The following is a 14,442-nucleotide window of genomic DNA, read 5'->3' as shown; positions in this document are numbered from 1 at the left end:
GTTCACGCAGACGCCATACTCCATAACGTCTCTAACAAAGCGACAGCAACGCTGATGGCGATGGTACTGGTTAGCGTGATGTCCCCATTTCACCTACGCAGATGAAGAAAGGGAGGCACAGAGAGCTCGCTGGTCCAGGAGCCCATCGCAAGGACGGGACACAGCTGGGACTCTGCCACCTGTGCGGCCACACCTGAGTCTCAGCTCTCAGGTGGGGTGGCCTGACTCTGAGAAACATCATGCATATCTGTCAGGTGCCCATTTCCATCGTGGGAGCCTCCAGCAAAAATGAGTCAATAGCTAAGGTAATTGGGAGAGAGCAAAGGGCCTCTCATTAAAGAAACCATTGTACACCTTTCCAAACAGGCTATTTTTGGTCTCATTTTCATTCCCCTGCTGCTGCTGTGCTGAAGGTCAGTGGCTATGTCTGTACAAACCGCCAGAGGTCATTGACAAGGAATACTTGGCCGGGGAAACCTAGGGCTGGGGAGGAGTTAGGGGAGGAAGGAACAGAGGAGAAGGAGGTGAGGCAATTCCACTAGGGCCAGCTTGGCCTGCTTTCCCTCCCCAACCACCCAATGACCTTCTTTCCTCAGGGTGACCACTCCCACGGGCTGGCTTTCCGGCACACCCACAAACAGCCCAGCCTCGGGAGTCAGCCCGCATTCCAGGGACCAGACCGTCTGCAGGGTGCTGCTCTCCACTCCTCTGGCAGGGAAACGCTCTTGGAAGGGCTGGAAAGGTAGGTGCCAAGTTGAGGTTCGTTTCGTTCTTCTCGGAGTGCGACTATTAGGAGTTTAAACCGGGGTGAGGCATCAGGCCTCCTCTTGGGAAAGTATTTGATCATCTTCTTGAGACAGAAACAGTGACAGGCTGGCTGCTCCGAGGGGATGAACCGGGAGCTGGGGTGAGGGGTGAGGAAGGCAAGTGGGGGAAAGAGCTGTTCTCCTTTGGACCTGCCAGGGCCGGACCGAGAGGACGTCAGTGCTAGAAAAGATCAGTCTGGAGGGAGCAAGGCTGCTCTCTCTGGGTGTTGGGTGGCGGGAGCAACTGAGAAAAAGCCACCTGCCTGGGGGAGGTGACTCAGGCTCCCAGCCAGGCTTCTTCTAGGAGTGAGGCACGGCATTATCTTGTCCCCCCAGACCAAGTCCTGAAAAACCAGTTGGTCACCCACAGTTCAAATGAAGGGGGAGACTGTGTCGGAAGGCTGAGCCTGGTGGGAGCTGGCCTCAGGGACAGAAGAGGAAGACCTAAGAAACCAGGAGTCAGGGCTTGTCTGGCGTTCAGGACAAATTTTCTTTTGTTAAGAGGAAAACATCTCCATAACCTGTTAATTATTAGCCAAGTGTTCTCGGGGGAGAGAACGGTCTGTTTGTGCTCTATGCTTTTAAGGAAGAACTTGCCGGTTGGCAGAGCCCTCCTAGCGGGTAGGACTGCTCAGAGGGAGGGGTCGGTCCCAGGTGATGCAGAGTTGAGGCTGAGGCCTGGCAGGAAGGGTCCCAAGGCCGCAGTCACTTCCCGGGCTATGGCACACCAGGCCATGTCAGAGGTGGATCTCTTGATGTCACTTTCTGGGCTTTCCTCCTCACCTGCCAGTCCTTCGTGGAGCCTTTCCTGGGATCCTCTGCCCCCGGCTTCGGTATCAGCTCTCATCTGTTGGGCCTGAAATCTCTATCCGCGGTTTGTCTCTGACCCCTGAGAAAAGAGCTGGGGACCTAGAAAGTTCTCCATTCACGGAGAACTTTCTAGGTCCCCACTCTGAGCTCAGTGCCTTCAATGAGAGCTGTGCAGTGTGGGGTCTAAGCCAGGGGCTCAGAGCAGACCACACGCTTTCCAATCTTGTCCTCCACTGTTACTGAATGTGTAACCTTGGACAACACACTCGCCTCTCTGTGCCTCAGCTTCCCCATGCTTCAAAATGGGGAACGCAATACCACCCGCCCCACAGAGTTCTTGTGAGGCTCACATGAATTGACACGGGTCAACTGCTTTTAACAGTGCCTGGCACGTATGTTCAATGTATGTTAGCAATTCTAATGGTCTCTTCTGAGTGTCACAGCAAAGCCCAAAGGGAAGTGTAATTATCCCTAATTGCGGATTAAGAAAACTGAGGCTCAGAGAGGAGGTGGGGCCGGGTTAGAGATTGCAGTCCAGCCACTCCGCTGCTCTGCAACAAAAATAACAGTAACAGCGAACCCTTAGTGAGCGCAGGGCAGAGTCAGTTTCAGGCCTAAGCAGGGAGCTTCAGAATCTATTATTATTATTTTTTACTCCTCACCCAAGGACACTTTTTGGGTTGTTTTAAAAAATTGATTTGAGAGAGAGAGGAAGGGGGGTAGGGGTGGGGGGTGGGGGGAGAAACAGCGATGTGAGAGAGAAACATCGATAGGTTCCTTCCCGTACTCGCCCTGACCGGGGATCAAATCTGAAAGCTAGGCATGTGCCCTGACTGGGAATCAAAACCCTTGGTGCCTGGGTCGATGCTGCAACCAACTGAACCACCTGGCCAGGGCTCAGAATCCATTCTCTTCATCACCCTACCAGACCACCTTTCTGTAATGATTGTTGAAAGAATCAATACTCAACCCTGGCGTTGGCTTTTACAACGACGCTTGCTCTGGGGTTGGAGAAGGCCTTTGGAAGTGCAGCTGACCCTCAAACCAGTTTTTGGGAGGCAGCAGTGACCCCTGAGGGCAGACTTAAACATGTGAAAGGAGCCTGGAATATAGTATCTTGTTTAATACTTAACCGGGACCCTCGCTGGTATCACTGGGCTTATTTTCAAGTAGCTAAGACAGAGTCAGACCTTCCTGATGATGTCACAGTGGTTTGGATTGGGATTTGAATCTGTGTCTGACTCTAAAAGTCCCTGGCTGGGTCCCAGAATCTTTGATGGAGTTTTTTTTTTGTTTTGTTTTGTTTTTAAAAAAAGACAATCCCGACCCATGGGATCAGATTTTCTTAGGGTGGAGCGCAGGCCTCTGGTGTTTAAGAGCCAAAATCTCAAGTGCAGCCAATCCTGAGAGCTCTTCCCTGTGGCGCTGCTGCTTCCTCGAGCCACACTTGCATTTCCAGGCCTCTGTTAAACATCCCACCTGGGCACTCCCCAGCATCTTCCCCTCTCTCCTCATGGCCTTTGACCACTCTCCAGGCACCCAGTCTCCCCTGGGAACTCAGTCATCCTCACCTTCTCCCCCTCCTTCCCCACAGGGTTCCCCACGGTGTCTCCGCAACCCGTGTCCCCTCTACCTCTGCTGCCTCCACCTTGGAAAAAGCCTTCATTGCTGCTGCAACAGCTTCCTAACGCATCGCCCTCTGACTATCTGTTTCTCCTTCTCTGTGTCTCCATCTCTCCCTAGGCTATTCCCATTTCTTCTCCCCTGAAGTCCACCCCACATCCTTCCTCCTGCCAGACTTAATGAGCTAAAGGCTATCTCATCACCCACTTTTCTGCTCAAAAACTTCCATCCACACAAGCCTCCCAGCTAATATCCACGATCAGCACAGCAAATCCACCCCCTCAATCCCTGGCTCAAAGTTCACCCTGGAGCTTCGACTTCTCCCCGGTGGCACCAGTCATGTTCCAGCCACACTGATTCCCCCTCCTGTCCGCCCTCCCTCCCCCCAAACAGTGTCCTTTCACAGCGTGTGAACATGCCATGTTGTGCCATCTGCATGAAATGAGCTTTCAACCTGGCTTGGCTGAAAAACTCCTACTTGTCTTGTAGAACCCAGCTCACAAACCACCTCCTCCGGAAAGCCTTCCCGGAGTTCCTCAGGGACATGGTCACTGCTTCCTCCACCCATCCCTAGCACCCCGCTCCATCTTTAATCACAGGATGAAGCTGGAATGATTGGGTGACATGTCTGTCCCTCAGTGAACTCTTCATTCAACAATCACCTATTAAAGGTTTCCCACTGCCAGTACAGGCCCAGGCGCTCGGGGCACTGATGAGTAAAACAGAGTTTCTGTCTTCACATCTACCAACCTGGTTGAGAAGGGGGACAGGGCACTTCAGAGAGAGGGCACCACAGGGCCAAGGACCAGAGGCAGGGGCAGCAAGTCTTAGGAAGGCCTGCAAGGGGGATGCTTAGAGTGGCAGGGCGGGGAGATGCACGCGGAGAGGCGTCTGGAAGGACCACGAGCTTCCCTCTCATGGCCCCGAGGTCCTCTCCCACCTGCCCTGAGACTCCCCACCCAGGAAGCTAGGGCTTGGGCGAACCATGATCAGATTCGTGGCTCAGAAAGATTCCTATGAGTTAGTTTCTTGAGATTTTCGTGCCATTCGTGTTTATAAGCCCAGTTTCTGGACCTGGAGAAATAAGGGCTGAAAGAACGATTGGACAAGGACGTGTCTTGCTGGGGATGGGTTGGACCCAAAGACTTGTGTTCCCTGAGATTCCCTGTCTCTACTGACTAAGCCTCACTTCACCCCCACCCCCGGGGTGCCCGCAGGTGCCGGAGTCCAGCCATGCTGGCGCTGCTCTGTGCCTGCTGGTTCCTGGTGGCCTGCGCCTCGGGCGCCTCGGTGGGCTCCGATGCCAGCTTCGGGGGCCCAGAGGAGCCGAACCGAGACCTGCGCGCCATAGTGATGGAGACCGGGGAGGAGATGGTCCGGCGGCGGCGGGAGGCCACCACGCTCTACGCGGCCTGCCATGTGCAGCCGTCAGCCAGTCTGGACGCCGCGGAGCCCCAGGTGACCGGCCTGGTGCTGTTCCGGCAGCTGGCGCCCGGGGGCCGGCTCGATGCCTACTTCGATCTGAAGGGCTTCCCCACGGAGCCCAACACGTCCTGCCGCGCCATCCACGTGCACCACTTCGGGGACCTGATGCCGGGCTGCGAGGCCACCGGGCCGCACTACAACCCGCTGGGCGTGCCGCACCCGCAGCACCCGGGCGACTTCGGCAACTTCGCCGTGCGCGGCGGCAGCCTCTGGAGGTACCGGCCCGGCCTGGCCGCCTCGCTCAGCGGCCCGCACTCCATCGTGGGCCGCGCCGTGGTGGTGCACGAGGGCGAGGACGACCTGGGGCTCGGGGGCAACGCGGCCAGCGTGCAGAACGGCAACGCGGGGCGCCGGCTGGCCTGCTGCGTGGTGGGGCTGTGCGGGCCCGAGCACTGGGAGCGCCTGGCGCAGGAGCACCAGCAGCGCAAGGAGCGCAAGAAGCGGCGGCAGGAGAGCAAGGCGGCCTGAGCGCGCCTGTCCGCCCGCCCCTCCGTGCGGGTGCCCTGACACCCCTCCCAGCCCCCCGAGATCCCCTCCATGTGCCCCAAGACCCTCCCTCTTTTTCCAGAGACACTCTGTACCCTGAGATTCCAGTCAGGCATGCTGAGACACCCCCCTCCATCCAAAGGGTAGCCCCCCCCCCTTCGGAACACCCTCACCCTGAACTCTAAGAACCCCCAGAGGTACGCCCCTCCATTTACCATATACTCCATCTACCCCGAGGGCCTCCTAGACTCCTGAGGTCCTTTTCTACCCTGTCACCCCTGCCCTCACCCCAGGAGCCCTGAGATACCTCTATGCCCTCAGGACACGCCTCCCCCCCAACTCCTCCACCTCCTAGGTTCTGCCAGGCTCTCTGAGGCCTGTCCTGGGGTTGCCTAGAGTCCCCACCTCCCCACCCACCGCCAATGCGTGGCCCTGCCAGCCGCGCTGCCTGCCGGAAGGAGCTTTGGGCTATTTCTCGCCACCCTGCGGAGAGATACCCTTTGGGGGGTCTGGCAATCTTCACGTTGCACATTAAAAACGCAGCAGCTCAGTACTGCATCAGGGCTTCGGTTGCTTTGTTTGAGGCTTCTCTCCCGGGCTCAGTGACTATTTGAAAGTAGCAAAGATATTTCCAAAACCCCTGTAGGACTTCTTCTTCCCCTCGTCCCAATTCCACCGGCAAGGCTTGTTGTGGGAAGTGAGAGAGGAAAATGCCATTTTCTGGGCTTCATCCCGGAGCGGTGGAACCCAACCGGAGAGAAGGAAATCTGTTTGCAGTAGGCTGCCGGTGTTTCCGACACGGGAGTTGAAATCCGTGCGGCATGAGGTCCATTTCCAAGGCGGCTGAGGCCGGGCCAGTGAAGCCAAGTCACTGGGCAAGTTACAGGGGGTTGTGCTGGCAGACAGCATTGCCGGCCTCTGCACAACCAGGACGATGCTCTTCTCCACACAAAGGCACTTGGAAGCAACGGAGCCCGAAGGCGGCTGGTTTTAATTCGAAACTTGGCGTTTCAGCCTCTTTTTGAAAATCACAGTCTACACGCAGACTAGATCAGTCTTGCGTATCCACCTTCATTTACTGAACAAAAGTTCTCATAATAACTTTCCAGCCTCCTGGTGTAGACCCATGTCCCAGCCGTGGTGTTGGCACCCTGGTTAGTTGGAGGAAGCTTCTATGTCTCCCCGACTCTTAAAACAGTGAGTCAAACTGAACCTTAGCCAGAAACCCACCCCCAGTGGTTATTTTTGCCTCTTACCAGGACTAACTTGTCATTGGAAGTTCTTCCTCTGAACCCAAGGGACGATTGGGGAGAAAAGCTATCCTTGTCCGGTGACTCTGCTCCCCCAACTGGTTCTCACTGGTTTGAAACCTGAACTTGAACTCTACAGGTCAGCACTGACAGGGGATGACCAAACCGGGTCTTTAAATATCCTGATCTCAAAGAGATGGGCTCACCTATCCCCACAATTAAAAGTTGATCAGGCAGCAATTACAGAGGGATAAAATGCCAGACACGTCATCTTTGACTCTGCTGCCAGATTAAAGGTTAATTCAGGATCACCCAGGAGGTTTGGGTTTATTTTTCAGAAGGAGACTGGTGCTTTTCACCACTTACCTTCTGTCTTCCTCTGTTTGGGCTGCTATCACACACACACACACACACACACACACACACACACACCCCACCATATAACTTAGAAACAACAGGAATTTATTTTTCACACTCCTGGAGGCTGGAGGTCCAAGATCATGGCACCAGCATGACCGGGTTAGAGACTTTTTTGGGGTTCACAGCAAGTGCTTTTTTGCTGCATCCTCACATGGTGGAAGGTGCAAGGGATCTCTCTGGAATCCTTTAGGCACTAATCTCTCTCATAATTTTGGCATCTCCCAAAGGCTCCACCTCCTACTACCATCATCTTTGAGGGTTAGCATTTCAACATATTTATTTTGGGGCGGGGGGGGGGCACATTCAGACCATAGCACCTTCTGTTCTTAGTTTCTCGCTTCACTACCCTCAGCCCCTCAGACAGAGGAGAGACCCCAGCAGACCTACTCCTTTCTGTTCTGTCCATTAATGGGAATGGAATTGATACACTATTCCATGGGGCTCCAGAGCCAAGAAACAGAGAGGAACTGATACAAGGGCAAATTACAGTCCCCTGCCAGGGCGAAGGAACGCATGGAGTGTGATGGTCGATGGCTCGGGCTCAACTAGAAAAGCCTGTTTGGAACCCCGACTCTGCCATACTCACACGCTGTGTGACCTGAGCAAGTCACTGCACCTCTTTGGGCCGGGCTTTCCTCATCTGTAAAATAAAACTATCCTGTTGGATCCTTGTGAGGATTAAATCAAGTATTATTCAGGAAAGCTGTAGAGCAGTGGTTCTCAACCTTCCTAATGCCACGACCCTTTAATACAGTTCCTCATGTTGTGGTGACCTCCAACCATAAAATTATTTCTGTTGCTATTTCATAACTGTAATGTTGCTACTGTTATGAATCATGATCTAAATATCTGATATGCAGGATGTATTTTCATTGTTACAAATTGAACATAATTAAAGCATAGTGATTAATCACAAAAACAATATGTAATTATATATGTGTTTTCTGATGGTCTTAGGCGAGCCCTGTGAAAGGGTTGTTTGACCCCCAAAGGGGTCGCGACCCACAGATTGGCGACCCACAGGTTGAGACCCACTGCTGTAGAGCATCCCGTGAAGACCTCAGGATCTATTAAATGTCTAATTAATAACCCTGGCTACGGTTAGAAAAATAGCTACTCCTCATGTATTGGACTCCCTTGTGAGGTACTGAGTGCCACACCACGGGAAAGGTTCAAGTAAAGGAAAGGGTGCCACCTCTCAGGTTTGTTAGAAGAGAAACTCTGGGATCCCAGCTCTTGTGGGGCGGGGATCGGAGATGAGGGACAGATGGTGGGCCAGAAAGGCAGGCATTTGCTTTTGGCCCAGAACCTGCCACCAAACCTGTCCTTTGGCCCCCACTTGGCCCCTGGAGGCTATTTTTAGCCTCTCCCCTTATGGGTCTGTTTTGTTAATCTCTTTACATTTGCTGTGTTGACTTCCCAGCCAGCTTGCTAATCAGCTTGCCTGTTTGACTCACAGGGTTCGAATTTGTCACCGAGACTTCAACACACACACTTGTTTTGATTTCTTTTTGTAAAATTAGAAGCATTTGATGTCATGACTCTACCTAGACACAGCTGGTAAAGTGAGAAGAATGCTCAAGTTTGCACAGTTTAAACACAATGTAGACAATAATTAGAAATGCTATCTTTAGATGTTTAGGATAAGCTTTTTCTCAGAATTGCAGTGAATTTTTCTGAGCTGGGCTTTTCAGTGCATATATATATATATATATATATATATATATATATATTTATATACAGAAATACTGAAAATGTGAGAAAATAGAGCAAATCAGTGAGTACTTGGATCAACTTGAAAGATTGCAGGAAATAAATGAACTGATTTTAGATCTGGCATTTTAGACTGAATACATAAAATCTTTACATACTCCTTAATTTTCATGACGAGCATATGAGCTAATAATTTTAGGTAATAGATTGTAACTGATAAGTTGCTACAATATGAAGAAACGCTCAGCCTACGTTTGGCCTGCAGCGAGGGCGGAGAGAGAAAAATGACCCAAATAATAAAGATAATTAAACATCTATATAAGGAAAATTACCCCATATTTATTTCAGGTAACAAAAATGATACAGTCATGACACATGATGATCATAGAATCCAATACAGCAAAGCTTGTAAATGAATAAAAGTTACTTCTTTTTCTAAAATTAAACTACAAAATAGCAGCTTTTTTGCCTTTTTTAAAAAAGCCAATTGTTTTAAATTTAATAGGCTACCACTGGCCTTGGCTAAGATCCCCAAAAATGTTTATTCCTGGGCTCACTTAGGTTCCAGAAAGTCAAACTAGTCAGTGGTATACAAACATTCACTGTGCATTCCAAAACATTCTCATTTAGTAAAGAGGTGATATAGAATGTAAGGCAGAGCATCAATATCTATCATTTTAAATTGCCTTCATGCTGTATCATTGTGGTTTGCTTTGTTTTTGTGAGCAATCATAATATCCAGAGACGGGTCCTTCTTCTTCTTCCTGCTTCTCCTTTCTATTTAGATTCACTACTGAGCTCTCTATTGCATCTCTCTGATCTTCACGTTTTTCTTTGTTCAGAAAGACATCTGGAAAAAAGGGAATATATTAGCCGAGTGAGTTAAGGGGACTCCTCTGCCTTTTTGACATCCTCAGGTACCCTCCATATTATTAAGGAGGCTTCCCGAATAAAAGCAGAGGGAGAAGATGCTCAAAGAGAGACTCTTCCAAAGAGAAGTAGGGTACCAAGCCAGCCCCAAGGCTGCTGGAAAATGGTCAAGCCAGGAGGAAGGGCCATTTTTTTTGGAGGAACGAAAAAACAAGAGGAGCCAAGTCATGCTGTAATTTTAAAGAGACAGGGAAGTAGCCGGTCTTTGAAACTCCCATGGGGAATCGGGGCACCTATCCTCCATGCTCCAGTAGGAAGAACACATCCGAAAATGCACCCCAACATGTGAATGACAGATACCAGGACCCTTTTTGAGAACTTCCCAACGTGATGGTGGTGTGTGCTTGGGAGAGAGGGCACAGAAAAACAATGTCGGGAAAACGAATTTGGCTTATTTAAGGTTGCCAACTGGGTGGAGGTTCCAGCAGGGGTTGAGCTGAGGGCCATGAGCAGCCTCCCCGTGGAGAGGCTTTGGGAATAGCTGTGCCAGCCAAGGTGAAAGAGGGAGGAGGAGGGACAGAGAGGCTTGGAAAGGGAGAGGCGTTAGGGATGAGAAATGCCTGGTTTGCAAAAACCAATCCATTTCCGTGGGCCTTAATTAAAAGAACGACAAACACTCATATGTAAAAGTCCTCACCTAAAGGCTCCCGGGTACAGAGAGATCGCCAGAAATGCAGGCCGTGCGAACACGCTTTCATTAAGAGACCTGTCAGCTCTGTTTCATTTACCCGGACGGCTCTGCATTCTGCTGGCAACCAGGCTGGAAAAATAATGGCAGGACAGACACACTTGAGGAGGTAAACAAAGGTGGGAGCGTTCCAGCTTCGAAATAGGACGGGTGATAGAGAAGCCAGGAGAGAGGGGAGAGGAGATGGCATTCTTCTTAACTAACAAAACACACACAACCACCACTACCCTCCCCCCAAGGCCACCCTCATCAGTAACATAATATTCTGGCTTTATAAGAAGAAACAAATTTAAAAAAACCAGTCCTGGGGTTCGGTGACAATGCTGTTGATGGCCTCCTACTCAAATCTATTCTCAACTTGCCTATGCTTCTCAAGGCCTGATTTTGTTTTGATGTTTACCCTTGTAGGGTCTACATGTTCAGGGACAGGGCCCCTCCCCAATTTGTGAACCTGAACCCAGGACATACTTTCATCTCCCTTGCCAGGGATTGGTTTAGACATAGGCGTGTGACAATTCTCACCAATGAAATACTACAAGAACTGAGTGTTTTGCTCTTACACACACACACACACACACACACACACACACACACACACACAAGGGGAAACTTCCTTTTGCCTTTGAACAAAGCTGGGAGAGGAGGTGATGGCTGGAGCTGTTGCAGCCTTCTTGTGAGCGTGAGGAAGTAGCTGACACTGAGGCAGCCAGAGCAGGATGATGGGAACCCAGATCCTTGAACCAGACCTGGAAGGCCCTATTTCTAAAGTTCTTGTTATGCAGTATAATTCATTTTTCTATTGCTAAGTGCCTTAAACAAAAAGTGTGAATTACAGTTGAGGAGACCCTGACTGATGCAGGGTTATCTGGTGGAATAGGGGAGAGAAGGCTGCACCCTTTCATAGTGACTCCTAAAAAGACAAAAGGCAACCATCAGTAATGGCTGAAACTCTCTTTAATGCTATGCAACACAAGAACCATGTTGGCCGAAACCGGTTTGGCTCAGTGGATGGAGCTTCGGCCTGCGGACTGAAGGGTCCCCGGTTCGATTCCGGTCAAGGGCATGTACCTGGGTTGCGGGCATATCCCCAGTGGGAGATGTGCAGGAGGCAGCTGATCGATGTTTCTCTCTCATCGATGTTTCTAGCTCTCTATCTCTCTCCCTTCCTCTCTGTAAAAAATCAATTATATATATATATATATATGTATATATATATATATATATATATAAAGAACCATGTTGGGTTGGGATAGCAGGGGTGGGACAATGTCACAGGTGTGTATGGGCCACGACAACAGGATCGACTCATTGGCTCTAATGCCATCTCATAACACAATGCCTTTCTAGGCTGATTGCCTGCAGGGGGTTTAGGTGATCACTCTCTATGGCCTCTCTGCCCTGAACCCCAGACTCCCTGGGGCTCACGGCAGTTTCCTGCCCATGATGGACTGTGTTGGGAGTTCACTATAAGCTTTGCTTTCTGGAAAGTCATCAACGGGCCCTAAAGATGTGCACCTGGCCGACCGTGTGTCACAACCAGAGCTTCTGTGGGAGACACTGACCCTTTGATTGGGATGGTATGAAATCTGCCTGTTTTCTCCTTTGGTGACTCTGGCGTCCTATGCAGCAGGGCTGAACATTTGCAGGCGATTAAGGCCGAGTGCAGCAGGAAAATGATGTCTGTGGCTGCTGGGCTGTGCGGGCTCTGCAGCTGTGGAAATGGCCTCCCCGGAGAAGAAGCAGAGGGGTGGGTCTGGGGAGGGGAAAGAGGCTGGAGCACAGAGGGGGGGAAAGGGGCACTCCAGCCTGGCAGACGGGGGCAGATGGTGTGTCCAGCTCACCAGGAGCCACAGTGCATGCCCCCATCCCACCAGCAGGGGAGACCTCCCGTGAGTGGATAGAAAGCTGCTGGAGGCTCCCCCATCATGCACATGACAAAGGACTGGGCCTTCTTGTCTGCATGTTGCCCCTTGGGAATGAGACAGCACGAATTCCCACGGGCTCCTACCCTGCTACAGAGTGGTGCCAGGAGATGAAATGTGGCAGGGAAGTGGCAGGGTGGGCTGGCCACGGACATGCGTGCAGGTTTCACCCCAGGATTGTGATCATCCAGTTTTTAGGGTGAATTTTCAACCTTTCCCACCCGGGGAGCCTCTCTTTGTCTGAAGCAGTGACTCTGCTTCTCAGTGTTTTGAGCTTTGGGGTCTGGTATCAGGTCTTCCTGGGAAAAGAAACTGAGTTCAGCTCAAAGTAAGTCCTATCGTTGGATGAGCCTTCAGTTTTCTGCAGGGCCAGATGCTGCTGAGAACAGCTCATTTATCCTCAAGGAAGGAACCTGGTGGGGTTGACCACACCCCTGTCCTCACATGGGGAGCAAGTACTTGGTTCCACAGCCCCCTCACCAGACTGGAACGGGGTTGTTTTCCTCTCTCTTCCCCCTCTAGGGTCACGAGCTCCCTGTCTTGTTTGTAAAATCCCTGTCCCTGGGGACACGGAGGAGGCAGCCTTCACATTCTGTTGGAGGAGTGATGGGTTCGAGGTTCCGGGTGGGGCAGGAAACTGAATGGGCCCGAAGCGGCTATATCTTGCCCCAAACCCACATGGCCATAGACAGGTTGGATGAGAGAGGCAGCATTTCCAGGTTCCGGTCCGCATCTCATCTCAGAAACAAAAAATAAAAACAACCCTGGGGTGCCCCTCCTCCCGCCTCACCCCACCATCAGTCCGGTCGATTAATCCTGCAGAATTACCGGCTGGAACACGGGGCTCCAGCAGCCAGCAAACAGGTCTCCGCAGGGGCTGTGGATTCCAGACCCGAAGCCCCACCTTCTGAGCCTGCTTAAGCCCCTTCCACCTGCCGGTGGGTGTCAGGACAGAGCATGCGGTGGGCAGGATGCCAAGAACACCCCTGACGGGAGGTCCTGCGGGGCCCTGCCTGCGGGGATGCGGGGAGCGGTGTGCCCTCCGGACGCATGACGCTCAATTACACCTTCCTCTCCAGCCGCCTCACCGTGACAACGACGGAGATCTGATTAAAAACCCCACCGGGTTGAAGCCCTCCCATCATTTTGATGGACATCATGAAACGCTAATAAAAAACATCTCTCCAATGAAACAAACGCTGTCAGAAAGGCGGATGCGGAGCACCAGCCATATGGCGGCCACGACTCCGGCCGGCCCCGTTCACAGCGGCGCATCCCCGGCAGAGAGAGATGACACTGAGAAGCGTGGGGACCCGCATTTAATGAATCACACTGCGCGGGCATCATCAGGACAGCCTCGGTCTGCGACAGGAGCCGCGTCTGGAGGTGTTGAGGGGAAAGCGGCTTCGCAGAGCTGTGCGGACGGCGAACCCTTTCCTGTCCTCGGTGCCGCCTGGGTGTCCTCATGCCACGTCCCGCTCCCCTTCATGTTTTCACGGTGCTCCTTGGGCCTCCGCCCTCCTGGCCATCTTCCCGGGCGGGCGAAGCTTCGGCTGCTGCCCGGCTGCATGCGGAGGGGTCCTGGCAAGACCTGGGCGGCCCCGCCTCGTCCCTCAGTCCCTCCACGGGCCTCTCCCCCCTGACCCCCGCCGGTTCTGCAGCTGCCTGCTCCCCTGTCAGTTTCATGGTCTCCCTTCCAGGACTGTTTACTTCTTCCTCCACCGAAGGTAACGAGGGTAATGAAGGATGAAAGTGCTTGCGTCGGTGCCCCTGGCTCTCATCTGCCGGGGAGTTGACAGCCGGCCTCCCGGCATCCTCCGGCGCTGTCAGCACCTCGGCGGCCGCACAGCTTTCATCTCGGTCTTGCGTCTGAACCTCCCCTGGAACAGACCGAGGACAGCGTCAAACCTCTGGCTGGAAGGCAGCCCTCACTCCCCACCTCTCCCCACCCCCGCCCACTGGCACGGGGCCTCTGAGACACACAGTGCTCCTGGCCCCCTACCCCCTCGCTGAAGCACAAGCTCAAAGAGAAAGCAGCAGGCCCTTTGGTGATGACCGTGCCATTGAGGGAGGGAGAGGGAGCACCAGGGCCATTGCGTAATCCATCCTGTCCAGGCCCTCCCTACCTCCCGCTTCACTCTCTAGCCTTGGCGCCTCATGCCCCTTCAATATTTAACTGAGGACAGAGGTTCTGTGCTCTTTAGAAGTGAAAAGGGATTCTGTCTGCCTGGGGTGGGACACAGAAGTGCAGTTTGGGAGGGATTTCACGTCCCCCACCCTCCCCATTCTCCATCAGCCCTGCAGTCGTT

General features: G+C 52.4%; 2 protein-coding genes across 6 annotated transcripts in view; one reads left to right on the top strand and one right to left on the bottom strand.

Moving 5' to 3' along the window:
* The first annotated feature begins 224 nt into the window (after window positions 1–224).
* Window positions 225–5,768, top strand: SOD3 (superoxide dismutase 3). Its single transcript, XM_059674297.1, has 3 exons — window positions 225–305; window positions 597–742; window positions 4,457–5,768. The coding sequence occupies exons 1-3, from the start codon at window positions 240–242 to the stop codon at window positions 5,190–5,192; spliced, it is 948 nt and encodes a 315-aa protein (XP_059530280.1). The 5' UTR covers window positions 225–239; the 3' UTR covers window positions 5,193–5,768.
* Window positions 5,769–13,436: 7,668 nt separating this feature from the next.
* The window catches only part of CCDC149 (coiled-coil domain containing 149), a 100,383-nt gene continuing 99,377 nt past the window's right edge, over window positions 13,437–14,442 (bottom strand). For all 5 annotated transcript variants that reach the window (XM_059674226.1, XM_059674219.1, XM_059674233.1 and 2 more), the window contains one exon: window positions 13,437–14,013. In XM_059674226.1, the coding sequence (XP_059530209.1) occupies window positions 13,619–14,013 (395 nt within the window). In that variant the 3' untranslated portion in view covers window positions 13,437–13,618. The remainder of the gene's footprint in view (window positions 14,014–14,442) is intronic.

The sequence above is a fragment of the Myotis daubentonii genome, chromosome 1, assembly GCF_963259705.1.
Source record: "Myotis daubentonii chromosome 1, mMyoDau2.1, whole genome shotgun sequence".
NCBI classification, from domain to species: Eukaryota; Metazoa; Chordata; class Mammalia; order Chiroptera; family Vespertilionidae; genus Myotis; species Myotis daubentonii.
The sequence above is the reverse complement of the archived record's forward strand: the minus strand, read 5'-3'. Positions and strand labels throughout refer to the sequence as shown.